General features: G+C 36.3%; 1 protein-coding gene across 1 annotated transcript; it reads right to left on the bottom strand.

The window, feature by feature from the left end:
* Positions 1–2,887: 2,887 nt before the first annotated feature.
* On the bottom strand, positions 2,888–18,385 carry LOC142452483 (cysteine-rich secretory protein 3-like). The gene is made up of 7 exons (XM_075553775.1): positions 18,317–18,385; positions 11,382–11,498; positions 10,647–10,734; positions 7,627–7,772; positions 7,128–7,216; positions 4,559–4,647; positions 2,888–3,018 (listed from the first exon to the last, which is right to left on the bottom strand). The coding sequence occupies exons 1-7, from the start codon at positions 18,383–18,385 to the stop codon at positions 2,888–2,890; spliced, it is 729 nt and encodes a 242-aa protein (XP_075409890.1).
* Between the last annotated feature and the right edge of the window lie 1,744 nt (positions 18,386–20,129).

Genomic DNA, 20,129 nt, shown 5'->3' with positions numbered 1-20,129 from the left:
TACACTACATGTGGGACACCTAACCTGTGGACAGTGTTGCTGTAATTTTAGGTTCCTTCAAGACCTGCCTCGCCACACAATTGGTATTCACATTCCTTGATCTGGGGACTGACTGGTTGTGACCTGACTGACTGTTGGTGACTTGTCTTGCTGTTTGCTGTCTGTGCCCAGATAGTCTGAATTTCTCTACAGAGGATTACTTGACGGTCCTCAAGACTTGAAGGACTGCCAATGTCTCATAGCAGTATCACGGGAGTGAGTTGCACTGAGCCATTTGTACTGCTTTATAATTTAACCATTTATTTCTTATGTTATATATCTATCTATCTGTATATATAAAATTATTAGCAATCTGGTTCTGTCTCTCTAGAGAACTGTGTCTAACACAGCATGTGAAAACTGGTCAATAAATAAGAAAGACTGAAGAATAATTGACTGAAGAAAGTGAATGATGATGTTAGTGAAGAATATCAGAGATAGTATTAACTACCAAAATAATGGACATATTTGCCTTGGAGAAAGTGTAGCCAGAAAGTGCCTTAGGAATGAGGATTGTGAGACTTCATCATCATGTTTGGCCAAGTACAAATGCAACAAGATTAGGATCCTGCAGCTATGGCTTTTACATGGCTTGTAAATTGATTGACAGAATGGTTGCATCAATGGGCTCAAACATAGCCATGACTGATGCATGAATGATAAGCAAGTGTTTCATTCTTTGGTACAAGTGGGAAACTGAGGACCTGAAAAGAAGTGTGCATGGCCTGCTCTCAGCACTCGTGACCACAGGGATTGGTACACCATCCCTAGTGAGAGGCCTCAATACATATAATCCAGGAAGGACATTTCTTGATAGCACATGTGCCCACCATAAATGCAAATATAAAGCTGTCTCCTATAGACTCCTGTCTCCTCACTTACTACAGTTAATGGGAGTTGATGTCTAAGAGCATTTGCTCCTTTGTCCCATGCTCCTAAGTAGTGATTTGCACCTCTTGTCTCTTGGACGCCTGGTATTCCATTTGAAGTATTCCCCTTGAGGTCTTGGGATATTCAAGATTTGTACATTGCCCATTTGTGTGCTGTGTAATAAGAAGTCGGCTTGCCTCAAGAGCTATAAAACCTATTGTGGAATAAATTCTGGTCTCTGTACCCCTTTATACTTCTCCTAAGCCCAGTGTCCTGAGCTCTGCTGTCTGTCTTCTTTGTTTTCTTGCACACATTGCTCAACAGGACCATTTGACTGTGGGGCTGCACTACACAATAGAGTGGCAGAGAATCAGAACTAACCTTAAGGAAGGCACCTAGTGGCAATAACCAGACATGAGGGGGATGCCGGGGGAAGTCAGCTTAAAGGTAGTCTTTGGCTGTTGCTTGTTTTCTCTTTCAGTCAAGAATACAAATATCCTTGAAATCATTACTGAAACCTAATGCTAGATAAAATCTGTGATTCGTGCATTGGATTTGATGATGCAGTCAGTGTGACATCTTTTTGATGGAGCCACGAAAAATCAAGGTGCTTTTCAATACAATTTTTATTTTACAATTTTTTTGATTAACAGCAAGTTTACAAAGATATTAAGAGAGTTCCCCCACACCTGCAACCTGGTGTCAGTTTAATGTTATCATCTTATACAGCGTGGCATATTTGTCAAAACTTACATCAACATGACTGTTAACAAAATTTCAGAATATTCACCTTTTACCAATTTGTTTCACTAATGATATTTTTTCCCCTTTCAGGATCCAGTCTGGGGTATCACATAGTGTTGCCTCAATCTCCTCTGATCTGTGACAGTGTCTCAGAATTTTCTTGACTTTCATGCTTTTGACAATTGTGAGAAATGTTGGTCATTAAGGTGTATTTGGGTTTGTCCACTATTTTGCCTCATGAAAAGATTGGGGTGATACCTTTTCAGATAAAATGCTACAGATGCTAAATGCCCTTATAATCACATCACATCAAGGGTCACAAGAACCCACATGATTTATCATTTTAATGTTAACCATGATCACTAGTTTAAAGTAGCATTTGCCAGATCTCTGCACTGTAAGATACTATCATTCTCTTTCCAAATGCCATTCTTCAGAAATGAATACTAAAGCCAACCTACACACAAAGAAAAAAGGGAATAAGTTTTATAGAGTATGCATATTATTTACTTATAATTCCTTAAGGAAGATTTGCTTAACAGAATAGTGACTTTAATATGAAGTGCTGTCATGTTCTCCTATAAGATTTATGCAAGTTTGATCATTAATTTTAGCAATCTTAGCTATAAGTGGGAAGAGGTTAGAGGATTACAGTCTAGTATACATGTAATAATGCTATAATAGTCTTTTACTTATTAGAAAGTTTTCTGGAGACATATGATTTTCAGTTTCAATCTAGCGTTATAGTGCTCCTGTGATAAGGAAACACAAGTTTCAGAATCACCAATTTGATTCAAATCTTCATTTCATAGCACAAAATTCATATAAAAATCCATAGATATTACTATCAATTACATAATTTAAAAATAATTTGCATAGGAGAGTTTTCTGTAAAGAAGAAAGTCTAAGAGAAAAAGTCCACTATTGTTTGTAATTAAATTTTCCCTAACATTTCATTTCTAACACTTCACACAAACAAAAACCCTACTGGGGTTGAGTCAATTCTCACACACAGCAATCCAACTGGACAGAGTAGAACTGCACCATAGGGTTTCCAGGGGTGTCAATGTTTTTGAAAGCAGACTGCCACAACTAAAGGAAAATGGCTGATTTTTTGGTTAGCAACTGCATGCTGTAACCATTGTGCAACCAGGTTTTCTTCATTTTCCTGCTGGGTCATGTCCAATCTAAGCAGATGAGGGAGCCCTCCTCCACTTAGCCTTGGCTGCTAGAGTTAATAAATTTTGCCTATACAGTTGCAGCTGGACTTGCAATTGTTTTTGACAAACTCATGACTACATGTCCACCGTTTCTTCAAATCTTCACAGTTGCTGAATTTATCTTCAACTTCAGGACAACTATTGGCTGGAATAAAAGCAAAGCATTTAGAGACTTCCTTATCATTTCCCTCTAAACAGCAACGTAGTCATTGATTTCAGTGTCATAGACATTACATTCAGTTGACATTCATAGACATTCAGTTGACATTACATTATGGTGGATATTCCCAGCCTTGAGAAAAGATAAATTCTTGCAGTTAAACTTATTGCTAAATGGATTTCTTCCTTTAAAATTTGAATTTTACTTTTTAAGTCATTTTATTGGGGGCTCATATAACTCTTATCATAATCCAAACATACATCCTTTGTGTCAAGCATATTTTTACATTTGTTGCCCTTATCATTCTCAAAACATTTGCTTCCTACTTGAACCCTTGGTATCAACTCCTCATTTTTCCCCTCCCTCCCTGTTCACCCGACCCTCATGAACCCTTGATAATTTTTATAAATTATCATTATTTTGTCATATCTTACACTGTCTGGCGTCTCCCTTCACCCATTTTTCTATTGTCCATCCCCCAGGGTAAAATTTGAATTTTAAAACATTTTAAAAATGAGTTGATCTTTTCTCCTCCATCAGAACTCAGAGTAGAAGTAGTGTCATTGAATCTCTCTGGGATTTTGCTACCCAAAATGATAAATGTTAATCAGATGTCTATTTATACATTAGCTTAAATAAGACTGAAATTTTTTTCTCCACTTACATTAATTACACTTCATATTAGAGCCAATGTACTTCAAAGAACAGTAACAAAATGTCATTCATTGCAGAGCATAATGGTGGACTGAATTCTAATACCATTAGGCTTAACTATTATTTTCTTTTAAAAATTAGATTATTTTTATTTAATAAATCATTTGGGGGCTCTTACATCTCTCATAACAATCCATATTTGGAAATCAAATATTTGGAATAGAATATCTATCTGACTATTATTTGTTAAAACCTTATTGAGGCTTCTGTGAGCTAATATCATAGATAGATATGATTTTGACATTTAAAAGTGAAAAAAATACTAGCAAAGGAAACTGGAACTAAATACTAAGGTAACCTTATTGATTCTAACTACACAATGGGGAGAGAATGAGTACTTTAGAATGAAAACTAGATAAATGTAATATAAATGGAAATATTTTGCATTCCCATCTCAAATAAGCCCTATCTTATCACCGTACAAAATTAGAATTATATATATCTTTAGCTAAATTTTAAAATACCATCCATGTTATAATGATCCAATTTTGATTAATGAAGTATTATATTTTATTACACTTAACTACAATTCACAGAAACCATTATTATATGGACTCAACATAATTAGAAATACACATTAATGGAAAATATATCATTTACATGTGGTAACATACTTTTCATTGAAAATAATACACAGATTCAAAATTGTATAAAAATATTCATACATAGATACAATGTTAAGTAATATTTCCATCTTTTGCATAAAATATCACTTACTTTTATTATTTTCATATGATTAATGAATTATTAAATGTAAACATCATATCATTTTACTAGAACTCATGTTCCAACGAACATGAGTGAAACTTACTGCACAGTCCTTTGTCACAGTCATTAGGGCAACTGGCACAGGGGAGCCCTTCGTCATAAGGCTGATACAGGCGGTTTGCATAATTACCACTGAAATTCGAAAGGGCAAACATGTTTCACTTATCTCTTTAGTTTATGTGTCAAGAGTAACATGTCACCGAAAAAAAATGCACATATACTCAGAATTTTAAATTACATTAACTAACTAAAAGAACAACATGTTTCTAATATGTAAATTAGGTACCAATAAAGAATGAGTGACTCCACACATTCACTTATCTCCTAGAGTATTATAATTTCAAGGCCTGAGCAATTAAATGGGCTAACTAGTATCACATGTTTTTAGAATATGTATTCAATGGAGCAATACTCTCTTTTATTCTTAGTTTCAAAAAGGAAAAGTAAAAATACTAAACAATTAAATGCTATTGATTCAACCCCTAGTGAGCCCCCATTGGGTTTCCAATACTGTAATTGATTACGGGAGTAGAAAGGCCAGTTTTTCTCCCCCATAGGCAAATGATTTCAAACTGCCAACCTTATGAATCACAGCTCAACAAATAAGCCCTACACGACCAGGTGTCCATTGATACCTGGTAGAGTAAGTAGCTAAGGCAGTGCACCATAAGTGTGCAAGGGTGTGTACCACAGTCTCAAGACATAGGAGACACCCCCAGTAGCCAAGATTTTGCAGTATAAAAACAATATAAAGTAGATATAGAAAGAAGCAGCTATATAAGTGAGGCATCCACTAAATCCACATGAAAGAAGCATACCAGCCTGTGGGATCCAAGGACTGTGGGTAACAAATTCCCAGTTCAAAGGAGAAGATGCTATCAGAGATTTAATTGGGAACACCATTTTGCAGTAGGTGTGGGTAAAGGTGGAAGCCCCAAATCCATTTGTAGGGTTCACACATAGATTAAGTCTCCAGTGAATACCCCCTGACCAGAGTCGAGTGGTGTGAATATGTTTCTTATCAGACAGACTGCATTGTGAAGTCAATTATGACAGAAAGAGGTTAAAAGGCAATAACTTGTCATTTGATCTTTCTTTTGACCCACTTTAAAACCGTGTGTCAGTTTTTAATATTCTCTGCATTTAAAAATTTTTTGTTTTGTCTAGTCATTGGTTTTTGTTTGTTTACTTGTTACTTTGTATGGCTTGCTGCATTTGAAATCCAGGATCTGCAGGTATATAGAGATAGTAACTGGACTGATAATTGCCTGGGGGCATGGCGGTAAGGATGGGGCCGATGGGAAACAAGGACCAACGAATATAAGAAGAAACTGTTCTGAAACTGATGGTGGTGATGAGGGCACAGAGCTTCTGACTGTAGTTCAGTGATTAAGTTGTGTGATACTTGAAATGTTTCTGTCAGCAGAGCTGTTTTCAAAAAGTGTTCGGAATGTTTTCTTCTCTGTTTTTCCTCATCCATCTCCCAGTATCTGGATTCAATGCCTGGCCCTCTTTTCGTAGCCTAAGATCTTCTAGAATCTTTCAGTTATTTTCTATAGAACTCAGTCGGTGTCCTCTGAAAAATTACTTCAAAGGTTCCACTTCTCAAAATGGATAACCGTGTCCCCAGGTAATCTACAAACACAAAGTAAATCAGACAGGAGGCTTGGTTTGGAGGGTAAGGTGTGCCCTACTACCCAGTGGTTCAAAACACACAGGCCCTTCCAAGGGAGGACGACTAGGCTCTGTGTTTCTGTAAAAACGGCGAGGCCTCAGGAAACCCTGCAGAAGAGCTGCAGCCATGAAGTAGAACCCACTTAATGGCTGTGGGTTTGGGATTTTTTATGACTGCCTCCCAGGGTTAAGAATTTTAAAACTTTAACAGAAATGAAAATGAATAGATACAGTGTACCTATTTCGTCAATGTATTCATATGATTGATTGCGGCTATATCCAAGCAAATTGCTTAAGTAGGGCATGATCCAGCTATAAATCATGAAGTTAATGTATGGTTTATTGTGGAATTTTCTTTTAAAAAATCCGAGAACAAAGTCTTAGGGTGTTTCCCTTTTCTGGACTATTTGCAACATATTAGGATTTTTTTAAAGTACTCAATGCCTAAGATCCAATTTTTTTTTTCATGGCAATAATGTATTACTTTCAGAACATGACTCAGAACACATAAGGAGAGAGATCTGGAACCACTTTACTGTGTTGTTCCCTATTGTTACCCAACCCTAATTATAGCGCAACAAAAATGCCACATTCCAATGAGCGAGTTTACTAAGAAATTATTATACCAAATCTAGAGAACTGCACCATACCCCCATTCATAAAATTAAGCCTAAATTTAAGGAAACCTGATGGAGACATAAAACAAATCACTTCGACATGAAAATTGACACCTTTGAAATTTACACTTGAACCTTGGAATTGTGGCTTCTTTCTTAGAAAACAAAAAATATCTCAACTTTAGAAAACAACATTTACCATGGTTCCTTCCTTTGATTGAAACATGCTTTCTACTCCAATATTTCTTATTATTTGAGAAATTTTAATTATTAAAATTTCAGAGGACAGCATTAGCATTCGACTCTAAAGTGTATACTTACGCAGGACAGTACTGACAAACGTAGAGTTTGCCTATTTTGGGACAATCAGCCACTCCACATCCAACTTTGAAAGACGAATACCAAACAACCTACACACCCATAAATGAGAGTACATTGAGAAGAAGAAAAAATATCACCAAACAAATAGTGGCAAGTATAAAATTAAAACATTAATGATGTAGTTTATTGTACAAAATGATAAACTATTGAATGCAAATCACAAACTTTAAAAAGTATAACATATCTATGTATATTCCCTACTTTTTTCATTTAGATTGTTTCTTTAAGATATAAAATATATATGTTTTCCTACAGAATCCACAGTGTACTTACAAATTACATCTTATAGTTGAAGTAGATGGATGATTTTTTTTTAAACAATTGGATATTTTCCTTAAATTGAACATAGAAATCATTCAAAAACAAGAGAAGTTTTTTTTTAAAGGACAGGTCATTTGAACAGAATAACAACATCAACAAAATCACTGACTTTTCTTACCTGAGTGTAATGTCCAACCATTTCTCCTTCTCTCACTGGTCCCACACCAAGCACTAAATTGTTGACTTCATCATACCACGCTTGGACTGCATTTGACCAGCGAGCAAAGAAACTTGCCAGAAAGAGATTCTCACCACACTGTTTATCTAAGAGGAATGTGTTATTCATGAGAATAAAAGTAACACATACAATGTCGCGATAAACCATATATGTAGACACAAGAACTGTCACCATTCTGAAAATGTGGGGGCCAAAGTTGCTAATTGTTGGTACACTAGGATGGTTTCTCAGATGCTAAGGAGCTACTTACTGAATAGAAGTCAGTAGTGGCTAACCCAAAGAAGTTGTCATGAGTGTGGAAAAGGTTGATTAGATGAAGAATCTCTTTGGCTTGAAAATTACATTTCTTCGAACTGTCAGAGATGTACTCACTGCTATCGAAGCCATGTGTACCGTGCACTTTGCATTAGGAGATTATTGAAGGCACAGACTAAGACTTGTACTCTCTCTCCTGCTCTTGCCCAGCATCACCAAGACTTTTTTCAGGAACCTAAGTAAATATGTACTATTGTGATTTTGTACATGGTTTTGTTAGTATTGTTGGTTGCAACACCATTCATAACAATGTTGGTCATTGTGAGCCTCCAGGTTTTCAGTGACAGCTTTTCAGAAGCAGATAATCAGGCCTTTCATTCTAGCTTGTCTTAGTCTGAAAGCTCCACTGAAACTTGTTTAGGATCACAAAATCACACAAGACTACTCTGAAAAACTAAACAGGAATTTTATTGACTGAGAACCCAATCCAGTCTCCCACTGCACAGAGATTTCTACCACAAACTGCTTAAAGACAGTACAAACTACTCATGGAGAGCTCTGCTCAGAGGGGATAAAGGAATGAACAGTAAATTGGGATATTTAAGAACACATGTTCCCTGAATTGTCTACAGAATACATTCATTCCTCTTCATAATCTTATTATAATTATACTATAAAGTATAAATAATAATGGAAGCTTCCCTATTTTCAAAACAGATAAACAGTTTATTTACTACTTCAAACTGAACTTGTTTATATTTAGACTAGGCTGATGAAGACCAAGGATATCAGCCTTCAGTGTGGATGACCACTCAATGTCAAGAAGACCCAAATCTTCACCACTGGACTAATAGGTGTCATCATGGTAAATCGAGAAAAGATTGAAATTGTCAAAGATTTCATCTTGCTGTATTCACAATCGATACTCATGGAAGCAGCAGTGAAGAGGTCAAGCATCATGTTGCATTGGGCAAATCTGCTGCATAAAACCTCTTGAAAGTGTTAACAAGCAAGGGTATTACTTTGAAGACTCAGGCGCACCTGGCCCAAGTCATAGTACCTTCAATGATCTCATGGCCTGTGGAAGTTGGACACTGAATAAGGCAGACCAAAGAAGAATCAATGCATTTGAATTGTGATGCAGCAAGGAATGTTAAAAGTGCATTGAACTGCAAAAGGTCAAACGACCCTCTCTTGGAAGATGTACGGCTACAGTTTCCTTAGAGGCAAGCAGTGGTGGCATTCAGCCATTTTTGCACCAGTTCGGCATAACCAGAAAGTAATTCTTTGTTGAGTTTAGCCAAGTGGTTATTAAAATGACACCTTTAATCAGGGTTCTCTCTAAGGTGGGCAAACACACCATGTGGAAATAAACACTTTCCATTCCTTACCCTTTTCCCATGTTAATCTATTCAATTGAGTATTCAAAGCATCTGTGGGACTGTTCATCCCATTCATAGGGATAAAATGCGCTATTTTACAACTGTGATCGTCACATGGTTTCAAGTCAACTTGAAGAGATACAAAAGTGTAGAGGTGGTATTCAACCTGTCAGTAAGAGCATAGCCTGGTGATGCCTCTTTGTGGGCATGGCCTTCTCCTAAGGAGGGTCCTGTGAACCTCCCACTCTCTCCCTTCCTTCACTTTCCTGTTGGCTGACCCTGTTGTTGCCAGAGCCCAGTGATGTTCCCACTGCCATTGGATCCACATAACTTTGCACCCACTGGCCTGTGATATTCCTGCATTGTGCCTCATTGCATGTGGCTCTGTGAGCCTGAAGAGGGACGTACAGAGGGACGTATCTGACTTATGGACTTGAGCGGGACTGGGCTGGGATGTTCTCTTGATATATAATTACTTCTTATATAAAGTTCTTTCTTACACACATAGGAATGTCTCTGGTTTTGGTTTCTCTAGTCCACCCAGCCTAACACCCACCTACTTTTTTATGTTTCTTTATTTTAGAGTACATTCATCATAGTTCATTACATCAATTAAAGGTACCCAAAGCATAAATGACTTGAGTTTCATCCTCAAAGATTAATTAGGAAATATTAACAGTCACAGAATAACTAAACATGAATGTTTATTTTGATTAAAAACATGTTAAATATTAAATCTAAAAATCAGAAGTAATGTAATGTAAAATCCACTACAATCTATAAATAGAAAAAAGAATTATTTTTAGAGCACAAAAGGTTATAAACATAAAATAGTTAAAAATGCATAGTATTATGAAAAGAACAGTGGTATAGAAGTCAGAAAGCCTGCCTTCAAAGTTTCTATATATTCCCTAAATATGTTTAATATGCCAAGCCTGTTTTTTCCAATCTTTTCCCTCCTAGAAGCCTGTTTCCGTATCTTTACTGACTTGTATGAGAACAAAACCAAAACCAGACCCCCTGCTACCAAGTAAATGTCAACTCAGAAAAAGCAGGGGAGGGTAGAACTACCCTTGTGAGATTCTGAGACTCTAACTCTTTATGGAAATAGAAAGCCTTATTTTTGCAAAGAAGTACCTGATGGCTTTGACCTGCTGACCTTGAGGTTAGCAGCCCTATGTGTAATCATTATGCCACCCGGGCTCCTGGACCTGTGTTATAAATGACATTTATTCAAAATGCTTTTGTAATGTAACAGCATAAAGTGTCAAGTTATTGTTTCACTCATTTGTTTACTCAATAATTAGTGATTAATTTACATACCAGTTTTCCGCATCCATTTTTCACTGTGTTCAAATTTGCACACATTTGCCCACTTTTGGGCATTAGCTGCAGTTTCATTGTCCCACTGCTAAAAAAGTGTGAAAAGGGCACTTAAAATACACAAAGCACCAATATCTTACATTCAGATTGATAAGACTGAGAAAGATATTTCCAACCATTGTCATAATAAAAATAAAATTTTATGTGCATTTAATCTGATCCATAAAAAGCATACTTATTACATTATATCTATAGCTAATTTTTAAAATCGGTTCTACTCTATTATAAACAGATGGAGGTATTTTTGTTACTTTGTTTAATAGTACTGAATTGGCCTGAATACACTGGGGAGACTCCTGGACTTTGTAGGGGGTCAAGGAATGTAATTTGCTAATTGTCTAAAGAGAAATTGATCCTAAATTAACAAGGTCTTTGAAATGGAAGATTAAGAAAAATATTGATAAGACAATGTAATGGCCTCTAACTGGGTTTCCAAAGATTTGGTTTTAATTCTATCAATTTAATAGCTTGGTCACTGTGGCACATTATTTCATTATTTGTAGAATGAATTTAATAATTACTGCCTTGTCCATAATACATTTCAATTAAAGAAAAAACAAGCAAAAGACACTAAACATTTAAACCACCAAGTTCTTGAGGTAAGTTTATTGCTAAATTCCTATTCATATCACAATTAATTCACATAATTATCCTTATTATATTATTGCCTGTTACCATCTTCAGCATGTTGCTGGCTGTTGGAGAGACATTTCTTCTTAGTTCATTGTGTTTATCTACAATCTCTTTTTGTACTTCAAGTAAAGTAGGTAACAAAGCAGCTAAACGTGGATCCTAGAAGGAAATAACAGTATGAGATAAAAAATACGTATTAAAGGATTTTAGTTTAATCTGCATGCAAACCTCTGGAGCTATGATTTTTGAATGGGTAGTAAATAATGTTAAACTTTTGAGAGGCGAGATATAATTCATATATAAAATTAAGTTAGTAATTCTTTTAAGACAACAAATCTCCATTTCTGACTTCAATGAAATCTTAATGTGATTTATTTTTAGATATTTTCATGCTAACCTAACCACAGGAGTGCATGGGATGAACTATTTTAAACACACCTTCACAAAGCGGGAGGTTGCAACAAAGAGATTGCTAAGGGTCATGTTGAAAAATTCGCATTAATTTAAATAGAATGTAATCTGACATGGTGTTTCATCTTTAGAGAAGTAATGTTTAGGCTTAGTCTAACTATAGCTAACACTCAAAACTAATATGCAAAGCAAAATGGTAATTGATGTTGCTACAGGCTGCTGAGTTAGTTCTGACTCATAGCTAGCCATAAAGAATATGGTTGGTCTTAACCGTTTTCACAACTGTCATGTTGAAGCCCAATGTTTCAGCTACGCGGTGTCAACCCATCTCCTAAGGGGTCTTCCTCTTTTGGGATGCCCTTCTGCTCTTCCAAACATGCCCTTTTCTGGGGACTTGTTTCTCCTGATAAAATTTCCGATTCATTGAGACAACATCTGGTCATTCTCACTTCTTTTTTTTTTTAAATATCATTTTCTTGGGGCTCTGACAGCTCTTATAACAATCCCTACATCCAGTGAGAGCACATTTGTATATAGGTTGTCATCACTCTTTTCAAAACATTTTCTTTCTACTTGTGCTCTTGATATCAGCTCCTCATTTTTTTCTTCCCTCACCCACCTTCCCATCCTCATGAACCCTTGAGAAGTTACAAATTATTATTGTTTTCATATCTTAACTGTCTGCTGTCTCCCTTCATCCGTTTCTGTTGTTCATCACAGTGTGTGTGTGTGTGTGTGTGTGTGTGTGTGGTGGGGTATACATCAATTATTGTGATAGGTTCCTGCTTTCTCCACTCTATCATCCCTGTACCGTCATGGATCACTACCCCAATTATTGCTCCTGAGGGGTCTATTTGTCCTGGATTCTGTGTGTCGAGAGCTCTTATCTCTACCAGTGTACATGCTCTTGTCTAGCCAGATTTGCAAGTTACTACTGGTGTCATGATAGTGGGGGTAAGGAGTTCAGGGAGCATTAAAGAACTAGAGGAATATTGTATGTTTCGTCAGTGCTATACTGCCCCCTGGCTGGCTTGTCCCTTCCTTGTGACCCCTCTGTGAGGGGATGTCCAATTGTCTACAGATGGGCCTTGGCTCTCCCCTGACCCTTTCACGTCAATATGATGATTTGTTTGGGGTTTTCTGATGCCTGATGCCTGATCCTGTCAACACTTCATGATCACACAGGCTGGTGTGCTTCTTGCATGTGGGCTTTGTGCTTCCCAGCTACATGGCCACTTTTTTATCTTCACACGCTTTTAAGAATCCAGGTGCTGTATCTTTTGATAACTGGGCAACGTCAGTTTTCTTCACCAAATTAGCTTATGCATTGATTTTTGTTTTCAGTGATTGTGTTGGAAAGGCGAGCATCACAGAATGCTAGGCTATTAAAATACAGTTCTTGCGTACTTGAGTAGAGGCCCAATATCCATCTGCTACCTTAATACTTAACATATAAATATGCATACATAGATTTATGTCCTTATCATTATATAAAAATATATTTACATATGTACATGCCTATATTTACCTCTATAAATGTTCTTTGCCTCCTAGTTCTTTCCTCTATTTCCTTTTACTTTTCTCCTGTCCCACTATCATGTTTGACCTTCACTCAGCGTTCAGTAATTCCTCTCGGCTACATTGCACTTGATCAAACCCCACCAGGCATTCTACACCCTGCTCTCCATCTATTTTAGGTCACTTATTGTTCCCTTGTCCTTGGGTTTATTGAGTCTCTCCCCTTCCTTTCCTCCACCTGCCCTTTTCCCTTATTCCCCCAACACTGTCAGTCCCACTGTTTTCTCCTTGGTCTTGTTGATCTTATATAGATAGATACGAAAAACAACAACAACAAAAGCCGATAAATAGTTCCAAGTCTGTCTGTTGACAATTATGAATGTTTTCTGATTGAGTCTGATGAGGTGCCACACCCTACCCCAAAAGTCTATTTTGGGGATTCCCCATAGACTGCTTTGCTATGCTCCCCTTGCAGCTCTGTTGCATTCCATTCGTGTTTTGCCCAGGTGTGGGGGGATGCTCACTTCTAAGGAGTACTGTGACTATTCTCCCTCCATGACAGATATTTTTTTGTTCCTCTAGAAGTACACAGAGTAGTTCCAATATTTTTAGCCAACATCATACTTCATATGGATGCAATCGTGTACATTTTTCCCAATTCATTTTCCAAGTTTCAGATGCATTGAGGCCTTTGAACATACTCTGGCTTGGGTCAGACCCACCTTATCCTCAAAATAATATCATTGCCCTGTAGTGTTTTAAAGAGGTCTTTGAGAACTTTAATTATTTTTCTGCTTATTGAGATGGTTTCCACTGCTACAGTGGTGAGGTTTTTTGTTTTCTTTACATTGAATTTAATCTATGTGGAAGTTATCAGTTTCTGATTTCCAGAAGGCATGCTTCAACTCCTTCTCAATTTCAGAGAGCAGGCTACGCCAACTGCTGTATTAACTGTGATTAATAAGACGTCCTCCTATCCTGATACATAATTTTTCTTTATATCAGCCAGGTTCTCAGATTATTTGGTCCCCATAAAAATTGAATAAATGTGGTGAAAGCTATAATCTTGACACACACGTTTTCTCATTTTAAACCATGCAGTAATCCCTTGTTCTAATAAAACAATTTCCTCTTGATCTATGCATAGGGTCCACAGTAGCAAAATGATGTATTCTGAAATTTTTCTCAGTGTTATCCATAGTTTGTTATGATCCACACAGCTGAATGCCTTTCCATGGTCAATAAACACAAGTAAACATCTTTCCAGTATTGGCTCCTTTCAGGCAAAATCCTTCTGATATCAGCAATGATTCCTCTCTTGACATGTTCTCTTCTAAATCTGGTTTCAGATTCTGGCTGTTTTCAGTCAATGTGCTATTGCCACCATTTTAAAATTCCCTTTAAAAAATTACCTAGCATATAATAGTAATAATTTTGTTCACAAATGTCTGCTATCTGTTGTGTCACAAATATGAACTCCTTTCTGTTGCTTGGCCAAGTAGCTATCTTCTGAATTTCTTGGTATAGATGTGTAAATGCTTCCATTGCTTCATAACGTTTCACTGCTTATCAAATTATTTTCATTGGAATGCCATCATTCCCTGGAAGCTTGCTTTGGGGCTAATGTCTTCATTTTGCCTTGGAGTCTCCTTGCAATATCATTAGTTCTTGGTCATGCTACTTCTTAAAATGTTTGAATGCTGACCAACTCCTCTCATATAGAAAGTCTGTGCATTCTTTCCATCTTCTTTGGATGCCTCCTGCACCATTCAACATTTCCCCCAATGAATCCTCCAAATAGAACAACTTAAAATTTGGATTTATTTTTCTTTAACACTTTCAGCTTGAGACATGCTGAGTGTACTCTTTGTCTTTGGATTTCTAACTGCATGTCTTTGCACAGTGAACTACAATACTCATCACTGTCTTGTTAGGAAACCCTTTGAAATTTTCAGTTCAGTTTTTTTTACTTCCTAAATTCTTCTATTTTATTGATCTACTCTATGTTCAAAAATACTTTAAAAAAATCTCTTCTGATATTCATTTAAGCCTTTTCTGTATTTCCTGTCTTTAAAAATCTTATGTTTTTTCATATACAATGTGGTTACAGCCATCCCGCATCTTATCAGGTCTTTGATCATACTAGTTCAATCAAATCGGTTGTTGAGAGATGCTCTAAATACAAGTGGGACACATTTGGGGTTGCATTTGAGCTCCAGAGGACTTGCTATCATTTTCTTCACCTACAACTTAAACTTCCACTGGAGCAATTGATGATCTGTTCAACAGTCATATCTGATTTTATATTTGGTTGATTAATATTGAGCTTCTTTGTTGTCGCTTCCTAACGTTATTCCTGTGTATTTCATCCACTGAAATCCATCTGTATATTACACAACTTTCTTGATATTAAAAAAAGCATATCTATAGTGAAAAATACCTGTGTCTTGCAAAATTTTTTCATGGAGCCTCTATTTCCAGCATCAAAGCCATATATTCCAACTACTATTGCTCCTTTTTTGTTTCTAATGTTCATATTCCGGTCACAAGAAATGATCAACGCATCTTTGTTGCATAATTGATTAATTTTGTCTAAAAAAGTTGGTAGAGTCCTTCAATTTCTTCATCCCTGGCTCTCAGAGTATATAAATGTTAATGGTTAACCAGACTTCCTTATAAGGATGTCGATACTATCCTAAAACAGACAGCTTTATAATTTAATATAGAGATCGAGATATTCTTTTGATGATGAACATGACACATTGCGATGCTTTTGTTATCTGGTATATAAGGAGAAGATAGACATCTAAAGACTGGAGAGACTAAAATGTTTACATGCCCAGGAACTCCTGAGATGGAAAATTAAGGAAGTTGAGAAAGGATATGGGCCAGAGAGAGCTTCCCTTACAGCTAGTATGCTGAATCTGTGTTTTTAGCCTCTTAAACAGACACAACTACTTGGTGATGTCACTGTGTTGCCTGGATTCTCTATGCTCTGCCACTGGTGTTTCAAACATCAGCAGAGTCACTCACAGTGAGCCAGTTTTGGTGGAGCTTCCATACTAAGAACAGACTACAAAGAAGGAGCTGAGGGGTGCTCTACTCAAAAACTTATAAACAGCAGCCAGACACGGTCTGACAGTGCACGAAGATGAAGTCCTCAGGTTGGAAAGTAATCGATTTTGACTGGAAAAGAGCTGTCTCCTCAAAGTGGAGGTGACTCTAAGGATGTGGATGGAGTAGCATTTTCAGTACCTTCATCTACTGATAGGGCAAGGCTCACAATGAGAAGAAACAACTGCAAACACCCTACAAGCGTCAGCATCTGGAATGGGCAATGTATGAATCCAGGAAAACTGAAAGTAATCAAAAAGGAAATGGAACAAATAAAGATTGATATCCAAGGCATTAGTGATTTAAAATTGACTGGTAGTGAGCATTTTGAGTCACCGAATCGTATGGCTTACTATTCTAGGAATAACTAAGGCACGAAAAATGGTGTTACATTCATCATCAAAAGAATATATTAATACCTGCCTTTTAGTACAACACTATCTATGATAGGATTATATCAATATGCCTGTAAGGGAATCCAATTAACACAATACCAGAAAAACTCACTGCCACCCAGTTAATTCCAACTGGCAAACGGAAAGTGACAGGAGAGAATATTCTTTCCCCTGTAGGTTTCTGAGACTGTAACTTTTTATAGGGGCAAAAGACTTCATCTTTTTCCCATGTAGCAACTGGTGGTTTCAAACTGCTGACCTCCTGGTTAGCAGCCCATCTTGTAACCATTATGCCACACCAACCATTAAAGCCAGTGATGAAGAAGTTGAAGGATTCTACCAACTTCTTTAGTCTAAAATTCATCAAGAATAAAACCAATATTTATTGATAATTACTGGTGATTGGAATATGACCGTAGAAAACAAAAGGAAGGGATAGTAGTCAGAAACTATGGCCTTGGAAATGAAGCATAATAGGATTTGGCAAAAGTAATGTCTTCTTCCTTGCAACTACCTCTTCTGAACATCAAAAGCAGTGCCTATTCAAGTGGACTTCCCCCAATGTAAGACCCAGGGATCAACATGGAGATGTCAGTGTGGCAAGAAGCAGGAGTAGGAGTAGCTAGATACCATTAGCCAAAACAAAGGCTGCCTCACACGCAAGGCTCGGATGAAGTGTATGAAAACCCAACCTTTAGTGCGTCCCATCTGAATACAGAGATAATCTTAAGAGTAGAGATGCTGCGTGCAACATTAAGGACAAAAGACCTGATGAATTGTGGGATGATATCGATAACATCATGCGTAAAGAAAGCAACAAGTCATTAAGAAGGCAGAAAAGAAAAAATAGCTGATAGTGGATGTCAAAAGAGACGATCAAACTTGCTTTTGACTGTAGAATAGTTAAAGCAAGAGGATGAAATGAGGTTGACAAAAAGTAGAACAGAACAATGAAAAATACAGCTTGAGAAAACGAAAGAAATCGATATTGGGGCGCATGCAATGAGCTAGTGTTAGCAAAACAAAGTAAATAGGAGGCTCAGCATATCTCAATCTAACAGAGCTGAAGAAAATTTTGAGTCGAGTTGGTATGCTGAGGACTTCTATCGGCCAAATATTGCAGGATGCAGGAAACATTACAAGACAATAAAAGGAATACATTGAGTCACTGTATCAGAAAGGATTGGTCTGCATGTAATATGCTCTTCATGGCTGCTCCAAAGTAAAGAAAACAATGCAGTTAACATTAATCATCTACTTTATTTAAATAATATATCTAATATAGTACCATTATACCCCAAATATAATCATTCCACTATAAACTCAATGTTAAAATTGTGAATGAGATATTTTACCTAATTTATTCATATTATGGGTTTGAAATCTGCTTTTTATTTTCATATTTATATTTATCCACATCTTAACTACCTTATATTTATGCACATACCATAATGACATTGGACTAACTACATTACAAGTGGTTATCATCTCTCAATGTTGTCTGAATTGTTCTGAAAATATGTTCAACCTTGACCATACCGGTTCATCTGCAGGGAAGACCGGACCCATCACAGCCACCAGAAGCAGCATCTCTAAGAGCAGAGTCATAGCTGGAAAACACAACAAAGGGAACAAGTTCTGCATTGACTTATTTATTATCTGCATTCCTGAGTACCAAACAACAATGTAATGGTTTTCCTTATCCCAAAGGAACTGTGATTCCCAAGTTCAAATGCAACTTAACAAGAGAAGAATTATTACAGTCCCAGAACTGTGCCTCCACTGAAACCAAGAGGGAACAAACAAACAGAAATACTTCACAGAAGCCCTGGGCACATACCTTTAATGATTGTAGACATGCTAGCTTATTCAGGTCCAGTCTTATCTATGAAACGGATCTTTTCAGGTTCCATTGCCCATTCAAAAGTAGTAATGGTTACAGACTATTATTAGCCCTTGCAGGTTTTCTTAAATCTTGTCCACACTTTATAAATATTCCCTTATTAACATCCCTCAAATTATCACATCGCATGTATCATTTATATGTTGTCAGAACTCTGGCCGATATACTTGCCTTTCTTAGAAACCCTACAGGAATATTTTAAGAAGAAAATGGTGTTTCTTTCACACACCTTCTTCCTATTCCTTGATATCTCTCTATGCTTTCCACTCAAATCATTCTCTTAATTATCCTGATTCTAATTCTAAAAAGAAAACAATCTATCTCCTACACATCTGTCTGAATGCAAATCTGAAAGTGGAGGACAGTAATTTGATTTCTCATTTTAAAGTGGTTATCAATCCAATTTGTACTAGTGCTATTAAAATGTTTACAGTTTTTCCCTGACTAACTGAATCTATGTGGAATCTTAGGAAATGATTATATATTTCATTTGAAATATTTATTCAATTATATTATAATATAATTATATAAACATTTTAAGTCAATTATATTATAATATAATTATATTAGTAAGTAACAAAAGCTTTGTAAATTAATTCCAAGTCCATCTTTGGAGATGAAAAATCTTACTAAATTGAATAATCCATATGATGACTATATTAGACATAAAAATATACAATGGATTTCAAATGTCTTTGGAAAATTAATTATCTTTTATCTCCATATTTTCATGAAATCTTGAAGCCCCTTCATAGTTGTGGTGACTTAAAATTACAAGGAAAATGTCCATTCTTGAAGGTTAGGACCCACACTGTAGATAGGTCCTTAATATTTTTATATTTAATATTTGAGCATTAATGTATTCTTGACTGAGCGTTTGGAGTCCCGTTTCTGCACTGAGGAGGGAAGTGTGTGGGAGAAAGTCACTTATTTACCTGATTATGTCCTACTACCATCTGGCATCCATATCTTAATGCAGTTTTATTTATGAAGTAGGGACGTGAGACAAGATTAAATTTAGAAAACTGAAAGAATTCTATTGCATAGAAGCCTTATGGATGTGAGGAGAGTAATCTCATAATATGTTCAATATGAATCTACAATTCTCCCACACAGGAAAGGAACCCTGTCCTCTTCTTCAGAAAGTAAATGAACAAACAAAATTCACGATGAGTAAATAAAGATAGTTTTATATATATATTTATATACACAAGACAAGGTAGTTATCGTCATTTGTTAGAGCATATCTGAATATTCTATAAGTGCTTACATTACTATAAACACTTTAGTGGCCATTCCTACTAATTTAATTAATAAGGAGAATTCTTTAATAAAAATAAGCTACAAACCCTTAATAACATGCTCCTGACTTTGTCCAATGTGGTTTTGGTTATTTTTTTAATAGAAATTCTGTAAAGTTGGATAGCTGTTGATAGTTGCTCTCAAGTT

This window comes from Tenrec ecaudatus, chromosome 7, assembly GCF_050624435.1.
Source record: "Tenrec ecaudatus isolate mTenEca1 chromosome 7, mTenEca1.hap1, whole genome shotgun sequence".
NCBI lineage: Eukaryota > Metazoa > Chordata > Mammalia > Afrosoricida > Tenrecidae > Tenrec > Tenrec ecaudatus.
This window is presented reverse-complemented; position numbering and strand designations above follow the sequence as displayed.